At 48.1% G+C, this 23,640-nt stretch overlaps 1 protein-coding gene across 1 annotated transcript in view; it reads right to left on the bottom strand.

The window, feature by feature from the left end:
- The window catches only part of LOC116577378 (protoheme IX farnesyltransferase, mitochondrial), a 131,937-nt gene that overhangs the window by 10,047 nt on the left and 98,250 nt on the right, over positions 1–23,640 (bottom strand). The window contains exon 6 of the mRNA XM_032320458.1: positions 4,312–4,544. Within this exon, the coding sequence (XP_032176349.1) occupies positions 4,312–4,544 (233 nt within the window). The remainder of the gene's footprint in view (positions 1–4,311; positions 4,545–23,640) is intronic.

Genomic DNA, 23,640 nt, shown 5'->3' with positions numbered 1-23,640 from the left:
TTGCTCTGCACCCATGCCCCCAGGGACAGCTAGAACAATGACATGCTTTCTGCGCTATCTGATGAGGAAATAACAAAGTAGTTGTGTGTGTGTGGGGGGCAACCAGAATCCTATGGGATGTCCTTAGGCTTATTTTAGGTTTTCGGTCTCGAAATGGAGGATGGGAGGCAGCGTAATCCTTCTCTTCAGTGCTCAGACCCTCTGGAGGTCCTAATTGGCCCTTGCGGCCACCACAGAAACCACAAAATGATCTAGATGCTGAGAAGGGGGAAAAGTACTTTGGAACATGAACATTTCCTTACTCTGCAAGCTGTCTGCGGCCGTCTGGGATGCAAAGTGTTTTTCAGGACTATTTATTTTTTTTCATCTTTCTTCTCAACTAGACAGGCCTAGAAGCTGTAGGGTTTCCACCGCCCATATGCCTCAAGCTGCACTTTCAAAGGAGACCCGACAGATGCTTCATTAAATACTGGAGGGGTGAAATTTGGCTAGGGAGGGCGGGAGGGTGGAGGCCAGGCCCAGGACAGGTAGAGGCCTGCTAGAGAGGGGGCAGGAGGAGGCAGAAGGCACACAGGCTTGGGAGGACCAAGAAGGAGGGCTCAGCAAAGTACTGCTTTCCAACACCGGGGAGAACCCGCCTACAGTACACTGTTAGATGGTCCCAAACTCCGGGCCCTGCTGCTATCTTGCTTAAACCTGCACTCATGGCTCATCAGTGCCTTTCGCCAAAGGCCTCAGTGCCCAGCACAGAAGCAGGTCCTCACTGACACTGGCATGAGGAAGCAGGCTGATGAGGTGAGTGGGTGGTCTCCCTGCCTCTTCTCCATCCTCTCCCCTTCCTTTCACGCCGCTCAGGGGAGGCCTTCAAAGACTTTCTGTTCATACACGTCTCCCGTCGTGATCACTCTTGGGAGGGTGAAAGACAAAATGATTTGGAGATGCCACAGAAGGGAAATATTTGGGGCCACTTTTTGTCTCAGCAGGGGGCTTCAAGCCTAGGCGTCCTCCTGAGATAAGAAGCCGACGAGAGCCCTAACCTCTGTGGTGACAGAGATGACGCCGTGAGTGCGTCTCAGACAATACCAGCTGCCCAAATCCTTAGGTATTTCCAAGATACCCTGACAGCTAGAGCTCTCTCTGGCTCTGTCTTTGCAGGCTGGTGGTTCTTTAAGTGGCCCCCGGACCAGGGGCACTGGCATCATCCAGCCGCTTGCTAGAAATGCAAGTTCTGAGGCTCTAGGAACCTGGGTTTTAGCAAGCCTGCCCGGTGATTCTGAGGTGTCGTCCAATTTGAGAACCACTGCTTTAGAATCGGGGGAAATGATGCCCTAGTGTTTAAAGCATGAACTCCCAGGGAAGATGGAACACACAGGTCCATTAGGGCATCCGTGTGTCCTTCTCAGCAGAACTGACCTGGGAACTTTCCGCAAGGATGGAAGCGCCCACCCTCTGTGCCATCAGTGCGGCAGCTCCTGGCCATGTGTGGCTGTGAGCAGCTAAAAGACAGCTCCTGGACTGAAGAACTCAGTGGTTAAGTTTACTGAGTTTACACTGAAATTTAAATAGCCACATGTGGCGACGGGGTGTCCTAATGGATGGTACAGTTCTAGAAAGTGACCAAACATATGGATATGTAATCTTATTCAACCCAGTGTCTAAAATCCCAGCGATATCAATGTTGAAACTACACTCCCTCAGATTCTACGTTATTCCTCTGGATCACTTCCTCCTTTATAGGCTCTGGCACATAGCTGAGGTTCCGAAAATATTTGGCAACTGACCTGGGATTAACCTAGTTCTGTCAGCTATAAAATGGAAGGTATTTATTCCCTGGCTGATTGATTGATTCATTCATTCAACTTTAATCAAAGATTTGCTGCTTATCTCAAGTTTGCTCTAGCAAATTAATGTTTTGAACTTTTTTTTTTTTTTGAAGCAGTTTAAAGCATTATGTAAAGTAACACTCTGTAAATCTGACAAGATTTCAGGTGTAGGACTGGACCCGGGGGTGAGTTAGAATTCGGGGGGGTAGGGGGCAGTAAACCAAGCTGTACTTGGGTGCCCTGCCATGAGGCTCTAGGATTTGACTCTGTGGGAACACCGATCTGTTTCAGACGGCTCTGCCTGATGTCAGGGTGAGTTCAGGTAGGTGATGGGGGTCTCATTTTTCAAGATAAACATGCACTTTTACCCTGCAACCTAACTCTGGCCCTCAGCTGTCCCTCACTAAGGAATTTGTATACAAACGACTGCATTTGGAGTACAGAAAGATCATATCCCCAATTTAAAAAAGAATTTTATTTTAAATATGACTGTTAGCAGTTTAGCCAAATCCACACTGTCCCTGAACACTAAGGACACCTGCCTGAATGTGTACTCCTAAGCAGGAAGACGTCTGCAAGGTTCTTTCTTTCTCTAGCCTCTGGGGATGCACTCTAGCCAACATGTGCTGAGGCTCAAAATCCTGCCCGAGGGACTGGCCTGGGAAGACAACAAAGGCTTCGAACACTCAGCAAGAATCTAGGTGACCGACGGAGGTGACCAAGTTCTGTGTGGCCCTGGACCAGACTGCTGCCACCTATCTCCAGTGACACTGGCCCCCAGGGCTGTCATACTTGGTCCCAGCCGTGAATCTGTCTGGGGGTTCTCAGAGAGATAAGGTTGTTTTGGGGGCCTAGTTCCTTTAGGCTGGGTTTAAGGAGCCTGGGTAAGGTTCCGGCAGTCCTGGCAAGGTGTGGGGCAGTGTCCGTCAGATAGACAGGTGACTTGGGGCACCACATCGCTGCAAATGGGGGTCACTTTCAGGGGCTCCACCTCGGATGTCTGGGCAATCACTAGAGAGTTCTGGAGAGGTACAGGAGGGGAGACAGACATCTGGGTTCAGACTAGGGCTCCAGGAAGAACTAGGAGGAGGAATCCAACCAGAAATTTGGCAGTAGGCAGGCGTGCTCTTGAATTATAAATTGCAAACGAGGGGGGAAAGCATGCTTCCCATGCTTTCCACCCTCGCCCAAGACAGCCATCACTAAGGACCAGCAGTCTTTCCCACCAAGCCTCCTAACAGTTACAAACTGCTCAAAGTCTGCAAATCAATAAAATCTCATGACCTTTCTCGATCTGTATGAATCTACTGTACAAACAAAGAATACTTAATAATTACTCACTTAATCCTCATGGCAACTCCATGAGAAGGGACCACGTGGGAGAGGAGGAGACAGTAGCATAAAGAAGTCTAGAACGTTCCAAAGCGTGCATGGCTAATGAGAAGTGGAGCTGGGCTCCGAACTTGGGCACCCCTGCTCCAGAGATCACTGGCCCGACCCCACTGTGCTGCCTCGGCTCCCACATGGACGAGATTCTGGCTTGGGGTTTTATCACGGAGTGAATGAGCATGTCCGTTCTAGAGTAATTTATTTGTAGATTCGTGAAACCCCAACATTTACACGATATTAAAACCATTCTAAGAGACGATCATGCTAAAGGTGTAATCGCCTTTGTAAGCTTGCCAAGTCACAGTGTAAAGGCTTTTATGAAAAGCTTCAGAAATGTGGCTCACGGGGCAATGGTTTATGGTCAACTGCCTTTTGATCTCTCATGTGAAAAATATGTACTTACATATATTGCAGGAAACCTCACCACTTCCTTCCTAAGTGTTGGTCAAAAACACTAATTACCTGGCTAATTAGACTGTGAGGCTTCCCTTACACATGGTAAAAATGAGCTATTCACCCCACAAATTTCATGGTGACATGCCACCGAAAAGTAGATGTGTTTCAATGGTTTTACTGTAGACCCCATGAACAATTTAAACAAATCATATAAAAATAAATTTAGAAACTAATGAAAATAGGGCTGCTCCTTCGCCAGGGGGTGGGAGGGAATATCCTGGCTGTGTGGGAGTGGAGAGAGGAGGCAGGGGGCTGCCCCCGGGGGAGCATCTGCTTGGAGAGCAAAGCTGGAGGCCGGGTCCCCACAATGTGGGACACCCCAAAGGACTCATCAGCCCCAAGTGGATCCGTGACTTTTAGGGACGTGCTTTTCATTCCACCTGTGCAGTCACTGCTTCTCCCTCAGTCTCCCCCCTAGACGTTCCCTGCCCCGGAAAGCACAGGCTGGCCTGAAAGCCAGACGAGGCCTCCCTTCCGCTCTGCATCCCCAGTATTTCAGACCGCCGCATCCGCCCGCTTGCCGAGAGAACAGGGACTGACGGCGATGGACCAGCACAGACTCGGGTTTAGGGTCGGCGTGGCCTCCGCACCCCGGCGGGGGGCCAGCGGGCAGAAGGGGACCCGTCAGACGCCAGACACTCACCTGCGTCCAGGCTGCCGGTAGCCGCGGTCCAGCCCATGACGGGCGGCACGGCCCCGACCACGGCGCCCACCCAGGTGTTGGCGATGCTGATCCTCTTCAGCGGGGTGTAGCAGCAAGTGTACAGAAAAATGTTGAAGGCCCCCAAGGCTCCCGTGAGGGGGTTCACCCCCCAGGTCAGGAGGGCGATCCCCGGGACGGCGCAGCAAGTGGCGAAGGTCACAGCGAGCAGCGGGCTGAAAAAGAGCAGCGGACACAGACCCATCACTGTCCAGCCTGGCTAAGCACGTGGCGCACGCGCGCGGCCCGAGCTGTAGGAGCGGCCCATGCACCTGTCCTGCGGCTGACCCGGAGGCGGGCGGGCTGCCTTCCTCCAGGGAATGCGGCACCGGCTCTGCCACACCTAAAATCAGGAGGGTTCTGGCCGCTCCTCTGACACCTGCCAGCTGGGAAGGAAGGGCCCGGGGTTCGCACATGTGCTGAGCCCCTTCCTGGCTGTGGGATGCTGGGCGGCACCTGCTCATCTGTGCGGCAGACACGGTGGACTGCTCCTCCCCGCAGACCAGGGCTTGCTTGACACAGGGTTCTGTTTTTGTTTTTGAGGTTTTATTTATTTATTTGAGAGAGAGAGTGAGCAAGAGAGAGCACAAGCCAGGGGAGGGGCAGAGGGAGAGGGAGAAGGAGGCTCCTGCTGATCAGGGAGCCCCATGTGGGACTCGATCCCCAGGCCCTGGGATCAGATGCTTAACCGACTGAGCCACCCGCGTGCTCCACACGGTTCCCGTTTTACAGTTAGTGTGGGGGACGTGGCAGCCACAGATAAACCACCCGCACCACAATACTGTACCATTTGGCAGAAACGAGTGTCTTAATTCTGGAAGCCCTTCTGCCCCCGTGTATTTATACTTTATTTAAAAACATGGGGCACCTGGGTGGCTCAGTGGGTTAAAGCCTCTGCCTTCAGCTCAGGTCATGATCAGGGTCCTGGGATTGAGGCCCGCATCAGGCTCTCTGCTCAGCAGGGAGTCTACTTCCCTTCCTCTCTCTGCCTGCCTCTCTGCCTGCTTGTGATCTCATGCTCTCTCTCTGTCAAATAAATAAATAAAATCTTTAAAAAAAAAATCACCCAATTAGCGGTAATGGATAATGACCGTGTGTCTGGGTGTATCTATCTGTAATGAATGACAGGCTCAGCATGGGACCAGTGCGGTGCCAACAGTGAAACACCAGGGGGCCACTCCCCAGTGACACGGCACTCCCAGCTGAGTTTCCTTCCGTGCCACAGCTGGTTTCAGACACGGGATTTCACGGGGAGTCCTACGAGGTCATGCATGCAGTGAAAACGGTCAAACACAACTCTCCACTGGCAGTGAATCTAAGACCGATTGCCATCAGAGCCCACTTTTTCTTTTATTTTTTTGAGATTTTATTTATTTTAATTTGACAAATAGATAGAGCCAGAGAGTACAGGCAGGGGGAGTGGCAGAAGAGAAGCAGACTCCCCGCAGAGCAACGAGTCCCTTGCAAGACTCGATTCCAGGACCATGACCTGAGCCAAAGGCAGTTGCTCAATAGACTGAGCCACCCAGGTGCCCCCCAGAGCTCAATTTTTAAGATGGACTTTGTGTGGCATCTTGTGAAAAACTTTTTGAGAGTGTAGATTAATTGGATCTATACATTCCTGGTTATATGCACATTTGTTTCTTCTTTTTTTAAGTAGGTTCTACGACCAATGCTGTCAAACCAGACGAGGGACTCCATCTCTCCACCCTGAGATCAAGATCTGAGCTGAGATTAAGACTCAGACACTTAACCAACTGAGCCACCCAGGCACCCTTATTTATTCCTTCTTAAGAAACCTGAGGAGGTCCCTCAAGCCTGCCTTCTCCTTTTGGAGGCCATAATTCCGCCTCCCAGGCAACTGCATGGGGCTCAGTGATTCCACTCGATCAGATCGGATCCTGTGGTCACCACCCCTAAAGATGGACCCCTGCAGAGGGGGAGTTTTGTTTTTTAAAGATTTTATTTATTTGACAGAGATAGAGCACAAGTAGGGGAAGTGGCAGGCAGAGGGAGAGGGAGAAGCAGACTCCTCACTGAGCAGGGAGCCGGATGTGGGGGCTCGATCCCAGGACCCTGAATTCCCAGGACCCTGAATTCATGATTTGAGCAGAAGGCAGATACTTAATCCCTTAATGGAATGAGCCACCCAGGCGCCCTGAAAGGGGGAGTTTTGAAGCAGGAGGGAATATAAGCTGATACATTGTTGCAAAAGTGCTTGTTCATGCATGCTCCATAGAGATGGGGAATTTCCACCCAGCTTCCTGGCTACCTCTTTGGGAGTTCGGGGTCCCTCGTTTGCACGGCAGTCACTCGGCCCCCTAGAACTTTCATCCTGGCTTGCGTTTCCTGACAACTCCTACCAGTGCCTGTGCTCCTGCCATAGAAAGCCCATGACCACACTAACTGGCCCCATTCTCCAGATGAAAAATCACAAGATGGCTCTGTGCTGTTAGATCTCCCCTATGCCCATAAAAAAATGGCCAAAAAGCAGTGAAAATGTTGCAACTGTTGTCCTTCTTGCAATAAGGTCGTTTATAGCTTATAAGAACGGGGGGGGGGGGGTTGTTTGTTTTTTATTTTTTGTTTTTTCCTATGTGACTGTAAAAAGGGAGTTTTATTTTGGGTGGCAGAAAAATGTGGCTCATAAACATTTTTATTTTTCCTGAATTGGACCTTGTGTTTAAAAAAAAAAAAAAGAAGGTTGTTCGCTCCTTCTCCTGGGTCTGTGGAAGCCAGTTGGATTCAAAGGTATTAGTGTTATGAAAAGCCCTTTTAGAAAAGCACACATGAATTTAATTTATTGAGATAGGCAATTTCACATGGAAGTTTAGTTTCTGACCCTTGTGGGCATCCTAGAAAATCATGAGGCTTAATTTTGGTGTTTCAGTCTGTGCGCTCAGGGGCACGGATGGAAATTGGGGAGAGTGACAAGCGACATAAGCAAAAAGGAGGCTATTTGCTGCGACCATCCCCAGTACCTGGAGGCTCAAGAGACAGGTTTTTCCTCCTGGTACAAGGAGGCCTGAATCCGTGAACTTCCCAGTTTTCTCACATTATGGGCAAAGGTGCTCCAACTGCAAACTTTGTGAAGTTTATTTTCCTGTGATGATTTTGTTTTCCTCAAACCTCTACTATAGAAGTAATACCTGTTCTTTCCAGAAAATTTGGAAATTTTACTCAGTGAAATACACTGATTTCTATCCTCTTTGTCTTTTTTTTCAATGATATCTCTATTTTAAAAATAACAGGACATACTGAACTGTCGTTTGGTTCCTTACTTTATTTCAATATATCTTAAAAATTGCTCTGTGCGACTCGGAATTCTTTTGTACCATCAATAGCGAACAGTGGCCTATATGGTATATCTTTGGGATACACCACGATTAGTTCAATCAACATACCCCTTCTGGACACATCATATTTTTCTCCTTTTTGAAATGAGCAAAAGGGGCGCCTGGGTGGTTCTGTTGGTTAAGCGACTGCCTTCAGCTCAGGTCATGATCCTGGAGTCCTAGGATAGGCTCCCACATCTGGCTCCCTGCTGGGCAGGAAGTCTGCTTCTCCCACTGACCTCTCTCCTCTCATGCTCTCTCAAATAAATAAATAAAATCTTAAAAAAAAAAAAAAGAAATGAGAAATAACATGGGAATAAGTATCTTATAGATAGCTACTGTTCACAGTTCTGATTAGGATAAATTCCCAGAATAAATTCCCACACATGAGATAGCTAAGCCAGATGACAGGCACATTTTTAGGGAATGGACTGGTATCGCCAGTCTATACTATACCCCCCGGAGGGTTTGGACTAGCTCACACTCCCACCAGCAGTTCATGAGAAAGCCTATTTCTAGAAACCGTATCAATACTGGGTATGGTGTTAAAAATAAAAACATAACAAAATAAAACATGTTTGCTTTTTTTTTTCAAAGATTTTATTTATTTATTTGACAGACAGAGATCACAAGTAGGCAGAGAGGCAGGCAGAGAGAGAGAGAGGGGGAAGCAGACTCCCTGCTGAGAAGAGAGCCCGATGTGGGGCTCGATCTCAGGACCCTGGGATCATGACCTGAGCTGAAGGCAGAGGCTTTAACCCACTGAGCCACCCAGGAGCCCCCTCAAAGAAAAACACGTTTATTTGGACAGGATTATTCCCATTTCGCAGATGAGAAACCGAGACTCAGATCACCTTCAGACAGTGAGAGGGATGGGGTGCTGACCCCAGTGTACAGTTGTAGATCCAATCCGTGGGCGCCTGGGTGGCTCAGTGGGTCAAGCGTTTGATTCTTGATTTTGGAACAGGTCATGGTCTCAGGGTTGTGAGATCGAGCCCCGAGTTGGGCTCCATGCGGGGTGTGGACCTGTTTGAGATTCTCTCTCCCTCTGCCCCTCCTCCTACCACCCGTGCACACACTCTCTCCAAAAACAAATAAAAATAAACAAAGAGAAAATGCACGTATAACTTTCGACTCCCCCCAAACTTAACTACTGATAATAAGAACTGCAAGAGACTCCTTTGTACTATGATACGCAATTTGCTGGAGACATGAACTGCTCGTGCAGAGATGATCAGCACCACACGCGGCATTTTAAGGGGATGGTGGTGACACGTGAGCTCACTACAAGGGCAACAGGAGGCAGTTACGAAATTATGATGTTAATTTTATGTGGTTATGATTCGATTCTGCGTCTTTTACGTTTGTTTACCTTTCTCTCCACTCAAACAGCACCATGCACACTCTGCAAACACTTCTGTGTATAAGTTTTGATACATTTTAACTTTGTATAATAGATGTGTGTATATTTATGATAGCATTTGACAAAGTAGACTAGTGTCTTACATCTATGTCCGCATTGATGACATACCATTTAAACTTTTTTGAAATTTCTGTGCTATGCAGTTTGTCTGTTTTTTTCATAAATTGTTGCAGATTCCCAAAAATTTTTCTAAGAGATTTACTGGGAAAAAAAAAATCTGCATATATGTGGACCTGCACAGTTTCAACTTGGGTCATTCAAGGGCCAACTATAAAGTAACTTGGAAATAGGATCTACACTCGGACTTATTTGTTGGCTCGCTTATTTAATCCAACTGATATGTGGGGGCATGCTCCTGTAATTCGGTTTACTGACTCTGATTTCTTGGGTTTGCTGAGGCTCGGAGGCGACTGGAGTAAAGGCTGTTGCCTTCTGCTGGGAGCCACTTCCTATGGGTTTAAAAGCTCCTTTGGGGACGCCTGGGTGGCTCAATGGGTTAAGCCACTGCCTTTGGCTCAGGTCATGATCTCAGGGTCCTGGGATCGAGCCCCAAATGGGGCTCTCTGCTCAGCAGGGAGCCTGCTTCCCTCTCTCTCTCACTGCCTGCCTCCCTGCCTACTTGTGATCTCTCTCTGTCAAATAAATAAATAAAACAAATCTTTAAAAGCTCCTTCGGTTTACCCCATTGTAGAAATAGCCTAATTTCCTATTGCATTTCCTGAGATGAAAACAGTGGGAAGCACTATATTATAAAAAACAAAAAACAAAAAACACAAAACACAACGAACCATGGACAGAGGATACAAGCTGGGGGGCAAGACAGCCGCGGTCTTTGTCCTGGGGGCACTTAGATGAAGTGAGACAGTTAAGCGGATTGTCACTCTGGGACCACTAATGGATGGCGTGCGGGTATTGGGGGTGGGCAGGGAAGGATTCCAGCAAGAAGTGCTGGGTGGGCGGGAGAGGGCCTGGCAAGATGGGAGGGAGTGTCTCAGGCAGGAGGCGCAGCACAAGGGGCCGGGGAGGGCCTTGCTGAAACATCTATCTGCACATCGCTTCTGGGCAAATGCAGGGTCAAAAAAGTTTTCTCTGCTTTTTCAATAGGGGGAGAAAATGATCAGATGTGCTTTTGACAAGGACCCCTCAGTCTGCTGTGCTGTGGAGGATCAGTGAAGACAGACAAACCTTGGCTCCCCTCACGGGAGAAGTTGGTGTTAGGCATTTTTTGAGGAAAAGAATGGCTAGCCAGGCCAGCACGGCCGGCAGGAAGGGCACTATCCACAACGATGGTTCTGGGATGAAAAGACTGTGTCCCAAGTGGCCTCCCGGCTCTTTTTTAAAGTCTGATTTGAAGTGAAATCTTTAACAATCATGGTGATATTAAAGTGGCTTAAATTTAGTCGTTTTAATAAAGAGATCTATTTCTGGTGCAGAAAAGGATTCGTTAAGTGTGTTCCCTGTTCATCTCGGTTAAACACAACTATGATTTTCTGCCTTAGTACACATAAAAGCCCGAGCTACATCTCAAAGACTTGAAGGCTAATTTTGTTGAAGATTGACTTCTTGTTATTTTAGGTCAACAACTCAATATACTCTTCCTACTAATCATGGTGCTCAGCCCTTGATCAAAAAAAACCCCCATCTACCCATCTGCTCTCTCCTACTTCTGGATGGTTCTTGGAAAGTATCCCAAACCTGGGGAGAGAGAGAGAGAGAGAGAAACACACACATACTCTACCCAGTTATTTCTCTTTTTATCATTTACTATTTAAAATTTTGCTTAAATTTTTTTCTTAAACATTTTTTTCCCCATTAGTCCTTTTGCTCCTCTTATCATCTAAATCCGTAGCAGGTGGCTTCCATTGACGTGCTGCCCTGAGGCCTGATTTCTAGAAGCAAAATGGGAAGAAAGGCCGGGCAGGCTTCCTTCGGATTCCCTGTGCTGAGCTAACTCTCCCTGGTGGGGCCTGGGGTTCTGTCGGAGTGTGGTCCCCAGACCCACCCCCGCATCAGCGTCACCTAGGGATTTGTTAGGGATCCAGGTGACCCAGAGGCATGCCAAAGCCTGAGATTCCCCACTATGCCATTACCAGTGCAGTGCTGGTCCCATCTGGTCTACATCTGGCCAAGACGACCAACTGAGGCTGAACCTACAGGCCTCCTTCTCCACCCTGCCTCCGGGGGTGACTGCAGCTGGCCTGGATAGGTCGCCCTATTCCCTCTCTCTCTTTTTTTAAAAAGATTTTATTCATTTATTTGACAGCCAGATCACAACTAGGCAGAGAGGCAGGCAGAGAGAGAGGAGGAAGCAGGTTTCCTGCTGAGCAGAGAGCCCGATGCGGGGCTTGATCCCAGGACCCTGGGATCATGACCTGAGCTGAAGGCAGAGGCTTTAACCCACTGAGCCACCCAGGTGCCCCCTGCTGTCTTTTGGTATGTGTCTCCTGACATATTCTAAATGGAAAGAACACAGGACAGCATCCTAGCTTTTCAACTCAGTGAGGAGCTGCAGGTACATCCCTCCGCCTCTCTGCCCCACCCACCCTGATTTAATCTAGTCATGCTGCTAAGTGTTTTCGCCCCCAAAACGTGTTGAAGTCCTGATAATCTTGTGGATTCTGAGCGACAAGTTTGCTGGGGTTCGCTGTACTATCTCTACCGTTGTGTCTCCCAGAACATTTTCAAACCAAAAATGTTTTAAAAATGTGTTCGTGTTCTTTTTTGTAGTAGTAGTATGATATTCTGGTTTCCATAGAGGAGCATAACTAGCTAAGCATGGTGGATAGGAATCAGGTGTTCCGAGTTCAAGTTCTGCCTTGAACTAGCTATGTAAAAGGAGGCAAATTATCTGACCTCTCTGATCCTTAGTGTCCTCAACTGAAAAACCCGGGTGTCTTAGGGATCTCTGGACAGCACAGTTGGAGCTCACGTCAAAGGCTCAGGAACTTCACCGTGCACGGGGAAGGCAGGGACAGCTGGCTCATGGAGCTGTATGATTTTTTTTTTTTAAGATTTTATTTATTTATTTGACAGACAGATCACAAGTAGCAGAGAGGCAGAGAGAGAGAGAAGGAAGCAGGCTCCCTTCTGAGCAGAGAGCCTGATGCAGGGCTCAATCCCAGGACCCTGGGATCATGACCTGAGCCAAAGGCAGAGGCTTTAACCCACTAAGCCAACCAGGCGCCCTGGTAGCTGTATGATCTTGAGCAAATTATTTACCCTGTTCGTCTTAGTTTCTTCATCTGCAGAATGGGAAGTATTTCAGGGTTAAAAATTAAAAGCAGGAACTGTGCTCACCAAATGAGCGCCCCGGGTACACGTGGTCTCTCGTGCGTTTATTACGATTCCTCTCACTGCTGGTACAGTCAGCCACTATGCTAAGTGCGGGTATACAGCAGTGAACAAAACAGACGGCGAAGCTTAGCCTCAAAAGGAAGGCGGACGTTAAACAGAAGCGAGTATGATGAATTCTGAAACCGTAACACCTGCTACCCAAAGAACTGGCAAGATGAGACGGCATTATCTAAATAGAAAGGAGGCAGAACTGAGGTAGGGGTTGATAAACTTGCAGTCAATTGTTCCCCCTGATTTAATTTCTTCAAACTTACCAAGACATATGGATATACATTAGAATACGAAAACAGAAGTATATAGACTCAAGAATTTCATCTCGATTTTAAGTTATAAAGGTATGATGGTTGGTGGCATTTTCTTTTTGTTTTTTAAAAAGATTTTACTTATTTATTTTTAAGAGAGAGAGAGTGAGCATGTGGGGGGAGGAGCAGAGGGAGAAGCGACTCACTGCTGCATGGAACCGGATCTGGGACTCGATCCCAGGACCCTGCGATCCTGACCCGAGCCGAAGGCAGACATTTAACCCACTGAGCCACCCAGGTGCCCTGTGTAGCATTTTCTAATAATAATCAGAATGGCAAAACTATTTTTATTTTCAACAACCTTAAGAATCGAACTCTACTGTATCAAATTATAAAAATAAAGATAAAATAAACCAGCCTCAGCAAACACTAAATAGATCACATGGAAAACATTTCTTCCCCCCTTCAAACGTTGGTGCTCTTGTGTACTGCAACACTGTCATGGCCTTTATGAAGGAGAAGAGATCCGTAGCTCTGTGAACGGTTGTCACCAGAGGCAACTGACATGGGAAAGCTCAGCAAAGCATACGAACGGTGTGTGGTGGTACTGCAAACAATTTCTAATTTTCAATAAAAGGGAATAAAGGGATTAAGAAAAACAGCACTATGGGGGGAGGTAGGACGGTGGCAGAAAAAGGATCTAGCCATTGAACTAAAACGATTTTTTCATTTTCATTCACGCAGGCAAATAGGTTCATGGCTCACGCCGAGAGGTGAATGATGATTTATTTCCAAACTCCTATCCAAAACTGAATTACATTTCAAATTGAGATATCTTTCTACTGAGCATCAATGCACAGGGGGTCTTCTCCTTCTGCCTCTCCTGCCCAAGGCTACTTCCGAAAAGAAACAACAGACTAGAGGAGGAGAATCTGTGTGTACATTTCTATGAATTATTTATTCTTCCTTTAAAATACTGTATTTCTTTGTTCAGTAGACACCAATCCTTAGTGGCAGTATTGAACTGGAATTTTCTGTAGAAACTGGGAACAAATGAGGAAAAAATATACAAGCTTTAATTTGTTGACTATTTTACCGCACTTAATAAGCGTAATTTAAATGACTTGACTTTGAAATAGCTTACTGGAGAGATGTGTTCTAAGACATGTGTCGGAGAGGTCCGTGAAACATTACGTTAAGTCAAGAAGGCTTTATACTTAAGCAGCTCTGTAGGTAATTGATTTACATAAAAATTAATTTCATACTTCTTGATCATTCTTCCAGAATAAATGGTTTTTAAATTACAAAATAAAATCTCCTTCTTTAAAAAACAAAAGAAAACCCCAAAGCTTAATCATAGCAAGCCAATTTAGCTTTAATTTCCTGTACAAATCCCACATTGGAGCTCTGACCTGAGTTTCTGGGGGGAAGTCTCTACAGGTAACTGTTTTGAAAATGTCTCCCCAGTATCTTATTCCAGAATTTTCTATTTCTGAATGAGATTCAAGTTACAGAGGTCACAAAGACTGACGAAAATTCAGAATTTAAGGAATAGGTGAAGATAATGTGGACACAAAATATATCTTAAAAGAAAATTAGGCGCCTGGTTGGCTCAGTGGGTTGGGCTTCTGCCTTCGGTTTGGGTGGTGATCTCAGGGTCCTGGGATCGGGTCCCACATTGGGCTCTCTGCTTGGTGGGGAGCCTGCTTCCTCCTCTCTCTCTGCCTGCCTCTCTGCCTACTTGTGATCTCTGTCAAATAAATAAATCTTAAAAAAAATTAATCACAGCAGTTTGGGAAAAGCTATCAATTACGTATAAAATGATGGTAACCTGCCTAAAAATTAAATTTATAAACACGTTTAAGAGCACCTGGGTGGCTCAGTCAGTTGAGCGTCTGACTTGAATTTGGCTCAGGTCACGATCTCAGGGTCATGGGACTAAGCCCCATGATGGGCTCTGTGCTCAGTGGGGAGTCTGCTTGAGGTTCTCTCTCCCCCTTTCCCTCCACCTTCCGGCCCCCTGCGTGCACTCTCTCTCTCTCAAATAAATAAATAAATAAATAAATAAATAAATCCTTTAAAATGGTGTTTAAGAGAAATTCAAGAATAAGCACGAATGTTCGGCATAACTACATTCAGGAGTGGGGCTGCAGCATTATATTAAGAAATGTTTTTTTTTTTCCCCTCCCAAGGAAGAAAACAAAGCAGGTCTGAGCTGAATGAGTTTCCAAAACCAGCTGAAGGAATCTTACTAATGCAGGAGGGAGATAAGACAGGCAGGGGTGGGGCGAGTAAAGATAAGCCTTACTGTTGACCTATGAGTACAAGGTGACCTCTACATCAAGGAAATAGCAAATGGGGCCTCCTGAGTTATGCTACCTCCATTCAGCCTAAATTAAGGATAAACTGCACAAAGACTGGGATTTTCAAGAAGAGATTCTTGCAGTTTCATCCCGTTCGTGGAAACCAAGTTTCTGTGTAGGGGGCCCTACACAGCCTGTGGTTCAGGACTGGAGCCCGTGGTCCAGGCCCAGAGCCTGTGTTCCAGGACCGGATCCTATGGTCCAGGCCCAGAGCCTGTGGTCCGGGACCAGAGCCTATGGTCCTGGACTGAAGTCTGTGTCTCAGTGTATTTCTCAAACTCCTGAACTCTTCCACAACCCCCAGCACCCATAATACCCCCATATTTTTCCTTTTCCTTGGTTGAGCCAGATGGTTTAATTTTCCTACCCCCACCCCTTTTTAATTTACAGGATTCTATTTCGAAAAACGGCTTTGTTCACCTCCGTAAAGTGAGGGTCACAGAATTTTAAGGAGTCTTTGGAAAGCGTTAATAAAACACAGTTTATAAGAAACAAGGCTAGGGGGTAATACTACCCATCCTGTAGCTCTGGAGAGTACTTGGAGGCACACGCTACCACCAGACGAAAGTACAGGTGACTCCACTGCTGGCAGAGCTTGGGACCGGATCCTGTGGTCCAGGCCCAGAGCCTGTGGTCCAGGACTAGAGCCTGTGGTCCAGGCCTGGATCCTGTGGTCCAGGATTTGAGTCTGTGGTCCAGGACCGGATCCGGTGGCCCAGGCCCGGAGCCTGTGGTCTAGGACTAGAGCCTGTGGTCCAGGCCCGAATCCTGTGGTCCAGGCCTGGAGCCTGTGGTCCAGGACTGGATCCTATGGTCCAGGCCCAGAGCCTGTGGTTCAGGACTGGAGCCTGTGGTTCAGGCCCAGAGCCTGTGGTCCAGGACCGGATCCTATGGTCCAGGCCCAGAGCCTATGGTCCGGGACCAGAGCCTATGGTCCGGAACCAGAGCCTATGGTCCTGAACTGAAGTCTGTGGTCCAGGATTGGAGTCTGTGGTCCAGGACCAGAGCCTGTGGTTCAGGACTGGAGCCTGTGGTCCAGGCCCAGAGCCTGTGGTCCAGGACTGGATCCTATGGTCCAGGCCCAAGCCTATGGTCTGGGACCAGAGCCTATGGTCCAGAACCAGAGCCTATGGTCCTGAACTGAAGTCTGTGGTCCAGGACCAGAGCCTGTGGTGAGGGTAGTGGCTGCAGATGCCAGGATGTGTCACAGGGATCAGGCTGGCAAAGTAAAGGAGCAAATGGGGCCTCCCTGGAGAAACACGAGTGGTGATGAACAGTGGGAATTGGTTCTCAGGTCTGACTGGCAGATACCACGTGGGAATGCGCAAAAAAGCCCGGAAACCTGGGCTTTTCTATTTTTCAGTGTTGGCCACAGCACAAATGCACAATAGGCCAAACAAAAAAATGTCTCTTCAGGATCTGGCCTGTTGGCTGCCGTTTAGCCCTCAGAGGCCCAGGTTAAAGGTCTCCGCGCGCTATAGAGTTCAGATGGCTCCACGGCCCTAGAGCTGATTCCTCCGCACTTTCTTCAGTCTCATGTGGCCACTTCTTCCCCAGCTTCTGAGACTCAGCCTTGGCATCCAGACAAGTCCTCCAAGCACGCTTCCCCGCAGCCTGCTCTCCTTCCTGCCCCTCGCCCCGGCCCTCGGGTGGTCTGCACGGCCTTGGCTCTCATAGCTGTCTCAGTCCTTCCCCGGACAGAGCTGCTGCCTTTCCCGCCCATCCCACCACATCCGACCTGCTCTGGTGCCTGCACTCTGGACCGTTCATCTTTCTGCTCCCCGTATCCAAGGCCAGTGTGTCCCAAATGCTGGCTGAGACAGACCTTCACAGGCCACGCCCAAGAGGGAACAAACCCCACCTTCAGACCACCCCCTGCGAACCACCGGTCAATGGGAATGGCGTTCCATCGTGCCAGATCTTTCCACCTCGTCTCATTTAAGAGAGAGGGAAAGTGAGAGGAGGTCAGACACACTGACTCCAGGCAATTCATATGAGGTGTTGGCTCCTCAGGTGGGCACAAGGGATTAACTGGGCTACGAAGATGTGACTGTTAACACTTCATATTTTTATTTATGAGAACATCTGAGTGCTTTTTGGTTATAAGATGAGACATGGGAACTAAAGACCCCCCCCCCACCCCAGGGATGGCCGACGAGAAAATGTTCACAACTCGCGACGCTTCAAAATAACTGTAAATGCTTTCTTCTTCCTCTGACAACGGGAGAAAGGAAAATTCACTTCCAGGACACACCAGGGCTCCTCTCGTCTGCCCACTGCCATGGCGAAGCACACTGAGGTGTATAAAACCTTTGTTTCCAGCCTGTGTGGTTCGTCATGGGGAATGATTTTTAGGACACGAGTCTCTACCTTAGCACCATTGTTCTTAAGTTGAGACCAAATATGTTCCTCCTGCCACTTCAAACGACTGGCTAACACTAAAAAAAAAAAGACACTTCTATACTTACAAAATGTTTACGTTCTTACTACATTTCCAGGGTATGCGCACCCAGAGACTAATCATAACAATCCTCAGAAACTTCTACGGAGCGTTTGCCGGGTCTGGGTACTCGTCTGCGGGACCAGCGGGCCTGGGTTATGAATGACAGTCACGGCTCCCCTGCAGCCCGCAAAATGTTTACATTTGCTTAAGTGCTTACTGGTAAAACCTTCAGTGAATTTGAAAAATGTCTCCTGTAAATCCCTGTAATGCTTAAGCTAAACCCCGCTCTTTAAGTTAATAATGCCAACTAAACAATCCATTCATTTCACTTCGAAAACTCCACGGTCGTCATTGATTTAAACAGCAGGTACTGGCCGAGCCCGAACCCAAGTGTTTTCATTTGTCCTGTCTCAATAACCTTTCCGTCTGCTCTTCGCCCTCTCTCTCTCCCGCCGGCAGCCCACACCTACAGCTGCCCAGTTACGGATCACCCTCGCCCGATCCATTCTGCTGGAAAGATGAATGTGGACATGCATTATTTCCCTGTCGGAATCACCATGCTGGAAAATGGCTAATTCCAGGAGAGGTCATCAAAATACACATGTGTTTCAAAATAACAAGGAAGGAGGCCTGGCCCAGGCCCACGTTCAGGGAGCTCTTTCGTGGCCCAGGCTGTCCCTACCTGGCCCTCCTTTCTCCTGACCTCCCAGAGACCTTCTTGTTTGCCTGATTCCTTCATTTCACTCAGTGCGTATTGGACGGCTGCCTACAAAGCGCTGTATGCATCTGGTTAATTTCTTCACCCAGATTATAAGCCCTTTGAGCATTATAAAAACAGAACTGCCAGTGCTGGTAGCATTATTGGTAATCAATAAATTCTTAATGAATAGGACAAAGGAATTATTTAATTCTGAAACACACAGAAGAAATGCTAGACCTTGGCATTCTTAAGAACGATTCGTTTTAGTTAGGACAGACCAGGAAAAAGGTTATTACTTAACAAAAAAATACGTGTTTAGGATACATTAGAAATTTAAGTCTGAGGGACCTCAAAATGGGTAAACATGGCAGATTAAAGGTGCCTGCAACCCTCTGTCTTCTCCGAAAACAGAGACATAAAGCAGAAGCGGAACCTGAACAGACCCTAAAAAAGAACCTCAAACAGAAAACTCTGGCTTTGACAGAACCGGGGAACACTCCCACAGCTGCCAAGCACACGGAGGACGGCGAGAAGGACACGTACCTCTGCAGGTGAGGCGAAACACGGAAAGAATCTGACATGAAGTGCGTACACTGGGTGGGGGGGTGCATCACAGCTATAAAGTGACAAAGCAGAATGAGTGCCTGAGACTCACATCTGGCCAACAGCAAGCTCAAGTTCAGCGGGAGAAGGAGCCTGAGGTCCTCCATGTGTGTCCCCGCTCCCACCCTGAGCCGCACACTTAGGGCCCCCTGCATCCCTTCCTTTGCGTCCAGGGGACTGGACTTGGGATGACTCATCTGGCCCAAGCTGGGACAATCCTGTTTCCTCTCACAAGGCTCTGCGACGGGGCAGAGGATTCCGCCAGGCCCGGAGGCTAAGGCTGAGGCTGCCATTTTGATGCTGAATCTGTTCAGGTGAAAGTGGGATCGGAAGAGGCAAGGTGCCGAGAGGAAAATGAAGTTGCAAGTACAGAGCAAAGCGGAGGCGGACAGGGAGCGAGGAAGAGAAAGACTAGAGACAGCAGCTGATGCAGCAGACTTTTCTCCAAGACAGATGCACCAAATATGAAGTCAGAAGGAAGGGCCTCAATGGGGTGGTGGGTTTGGAAGAGGCCTGAGACGCCGGGGAGGGGCTGAGCCCAACACATGTTCTCAGGCAAGCTAGGTCTTCGAGCTTGGGGACCACAGGTAGAAACAGGGTCCCAGGGGCCTCAGGGGCCCCCAGCAACTGCCAAGACCAGGTGTCAGCTTCCGGCAGCTATTATCTGCTATGCAACAATACTTATTCCTCCTACGCAGGACTGGCGTGCATCTTAGTAAGGACGAAGGTGGACATCTCCTTCTAACCTCCGCTCCTCCTTTGACCCCGCACCTCGGCCACCCTCAGACTACCAGATCCGTTTTCCCCAATGAGGACCAATGTTGCAGGTAGCCAGGCAGCTCCGGGGAGTGGAAGGAGCTCCAGGTGCAGGACACCCATGACAAGGAAGGGGGTGGAAGGAAGGGAGACAGGAGGCTCAGAGGCGTCATGCTTCCTGGTTTTTCCTACGACAAGTTCCTTACCAACACATGTCCCCAGATACCGGAGCTGTGGATTGCTCAGGCTGTGACGAGTCTGTGCTGACACTCAGCCCCAGGGGAACAGAGGCCGTTGGCTCCAAGTTGATGGGGGAAAAACTCTGGGGTGAGGCGCCACTGGGACCCTCTGGAGCCATGGTCTCCATGCATCCTTGGATGCAAACGGAGATGCCGGATCTCTCAAGCTAGCCAAAGGCACCAGGACTCTGCGTTTAGCCACGAGCATCTGGGATGCTTCCTAAGGGATGTGAGCTATAGTGTGCTCAGATTCGTCAAGTGGCCCCCAAGCCATTAAAGACTCTGATAAGTAATTCTGCCACAAAGGCCCCAGGGCGGAAGTAAAAAGCACGGAGAGCCATGGGGTCAAATGTTTCCACAGGAATTGCACTTGGTAAACAGAAGCTGCAGGAAGATGTTTCTGTGAATCACCTGCAATTATTATGGAAGCCACAGCATTCTCTAGAACAGTCAGAATGAGCAAGCACTTCTTGTGGGCCTGCAAGGGCTGAGGTGGACTTAAACACGTCACCTTAATATTGAGGGAAAAAAAGAAGAGTCATTTTTCCATCCACTAGGAAAAACCGTATTTTCCCAACAGATGATAAGGAAGACAGTCTTCCTTTTATTAACAATGAGCGATACCTTCGATATACAGACTTGGCATTTTATGGAGGCACTAAGATGGAAAGGCTTTGAGAGACAGACACGATTCAAGTGAATTTGATGGCAACGGTGGCCAGCCGCGAGCTGAACGGAGCGACAGCGAACGTGACCTCCGCCACGACCGCCCCGGCCCACGCTGTCATCCACTCCCCTGGGCCCGGACCAGGCCTCCGCTCACTCCTGAGATGCTCTGGGACATTCTGAAGTTCTTTTAAACACATAAAGGCGATCACAGCGATCCCATTGTTAGGACGCATTCCTGGTGTCCCACGGCCCACAGGTTCAAGCCATACTTCTCAGTATGCTGCACTTCCGACCACATCCCCTAGCACTCCGCTCCTCCGCGTCTGGCCCACCCTGACTGCCTGGGCTTCGCACCTGCCGCTCTCTCTGCCTCCTTACCCCTCGGGTCTCAACGCATCCGCCACTCCCTCAGGAACACTGTCTTTCTACTTCCCTTTCTCAAAGGGTCTCCACCAATTGCTCTGCATTACCGTTTATTTTTGTGGCACAACTGATGGCCACTGAGAATGACCTTTTAAAATTTACTTGTTCCCTCCCCCCCACAAAAAAATTAAAAAAAAATAATAAAAATAAATAAACAAAATTTATTTGTTCATGGTTTACTTTCCCCACCAGACAGTAACAAGGGCAGGAAACGGGTCATGTCAGTCATATCCCAGCACGTAGCCAGAGCCTAACACCCAGATGTGCTCAGCACACGGCTGTCAGAAAGTCGTAACCACCACAGAGATGACCACACAGTCATTCGCCGTCTGCTTTAGAAGAAGGGTCGCGTTCTCACCCAACACTATGAGGTAAGGGTGGTCTCCCCATTTTCCAGAAGAGGATACAGCAGTTTACTACCACGCCTGGACTCAAAATCTAGATTCCCCACCTGCTTCACCAGGCAGGGTGACCCCAACTTCTTATGCTCTGCAGTCTACATCAATACAGGCCCCAGGGAAAAACCAAGTGCCCCGAAAATCCAGCTGTTCTGCACACAGTAAAATTCACATGTTTCAGGCGTGTGGTTAGTTCTGACTTCTGAAAAAGATGTACAATTGTGTAAGCATCTCCATGATCAGGATATAGGATATTTCTGTCCCCTCACAAAGTTCCTTCATGCTCTTCTGTACCCAATCCCCTTTTTTCCTCCCCCAATTCCTGGTCACCGTTGATCTGATTTCTGTCCCTCAAGTTTTGGCTTTCCAAAATGTCATAAACATGGAACCGTACAGTATGTAGCCTCTGCTGTCTTTCACTGACAACGTCCACGTCCTTGTACCTACACACGCTCACCAGCTGGGGGACAGTTAGGATGCTTTCAGTGATCATGAATCAAACTGTTACAAATATTCACGTACAAGTCTTGGGACATGTGTCTATGCACAAGTACTTCCAGAGACATGTAGGAGTGGGGTTATATGGCAAATCTTGTTTCGCTTTATAGGAATCTGCCAAACTGTTTTACAAAAAGTAATTGTACCCCTTTGTATTCATGCCAGAAACCCAGGATGCCGATCTTTCCACATCCTTGCTAGCACTTGGTATTACTGTTTTAAAAACGTTAACTGTTTGCATTGGTGTGTAGTGGTGTCTCATTGAGGTTCTTTTCTTTCTTTCCTTTTTTTTTTTTTTTTTTTTTTTTTAAGATTTTACTTACTAGAGAGAGAGAGAAAGCACCAGTCAGGGGAGAGGCAGAGAAGCAGACTCCCCGCTGAGCAGGGAGCCTGACATTGGACCTAATCCCAGCACTCTGGGATCATGACCTGAGCTGAAGGCAGAGGCTTAATTGACTCATTTGCATTTCCCCTAATGACCAGTGATGTTGAAACCTTTTGCGTGCGGGCGCCTGGGTGGCTCAGTGGGTTAAGCCGCTGCCTTCGGCTCGGGTCATGATCTCAGGGTGCTAGGATCGAGTCCCGCATCGGGCTCTCTGCTCAGCAGGGAGCCTGCTTCCCTTCCTCTCTCTCTGCCTGCCTCTCTGCCTGCTTGTGATCTCTCTCTGTCAAATAAATAAATAAAATCTTTAAAAAAAAAAAACCTTTTGTGTTTATCTGATATCTGTATGTCTTTATTTATTTATTTTTTATTTTTTACTTTTAAAAAGATTTTACTTGAGGGGTGCCTGGGTGGCTCAGTGGGTTAAGCTGCTGCCTTCGGCTCAGACCATGATCTCAGGGTCCTGGGATGGAGCCCAGCATCAGGCTCTTTGCTCAGTGGGGAGCCTGCTTCTCTCTCTCTGCCTGCCTCTCTGCCTACTTGTGATCTTTCTCTGTCAAATAAATAAATAAAATCTTTAAAAAGATTTTACTTGAGAGAGAGCACAAAGAGAGAGTGAGGGAGAAGCAGACGCCCCACTGAGCAGGGAGTCCAACAAGGGAATGGATTCCAGGACCCTGGGATCCTGACCTGAGCTAAAGGCAGACGCTTAACCGACTGAGCCACCCAGGGATCCTGTATGCCCTCTCTAGGAGAGTGAATGTTTTGTCTATGTTTTAACTGGGTTGCTTTCTTATGAGTGGGTTTTAGTGATTCTGTACGTATTCTGGACATAATGAGCTCCATGATTTGCAGTATTTTCTCCTATTCTGCGGCTGGTCTGGTCATTTTCAGAAGTGTTTCTGGAAAGGAGAAATTTTTATTTTGGTGAAGTCTAATTCACCGAACACTTCATCTATGATTTGTGCTTTTTGCGTTTCATGGAAGAGCTCTTTGCCCAGCTTTCTGCAGCCAGATTCTGTGTCCTGACCTGGCGTCTCATCCCCCTGCGATATTCACTTACTAGTAGTTCTCGTAGCTTTTTTGTAGACTCATTTGCATTTTCCATGTTGACCCTCACACTGTCTGGAAGGAAGAGTTCATTTCTTCCTTCCCAAGACATGGGCCTGTTGTTTCTTTTCCTTGTCTTGCGCTCAGGAACCCCAGCACAACACACAGCACGGTCCCATCCCTACAGGACAGCCCTCGCAATCCGGTGTGGCAGGCACATTTTCTCGTTTTCTGTCTCCTTCTGGGCTTTGCTTCCTCACTACGCTCCTTCAAATCCTTCCCCCGGAGTCTGGCCAAGTCATTTATTTTTGTCCTTAAACACATACTCTGCACTCCCTTCCTGGCACCTTTACTCCTCACGCTCATCTCGCCTCATATGACCTCCACTGCACTC

Source organism: Mustela erminea, chromosome 18 (genome assembly GCF_009829155.1).
Source record: "Mustela erminea isolate mMusErm1 chromosome 18, mMusErm1.Pri, whole genome shotgun sequence".
NCBI classification, from domain to species: Eukaryota; Metazoa; Chordata; class Mammalia; order Carnivora; family Mustelidae; genus Mustela; species Mustela erminea.
This window is presented reverse-complemented; position numbering and strand designations above follow the sequence as displayed.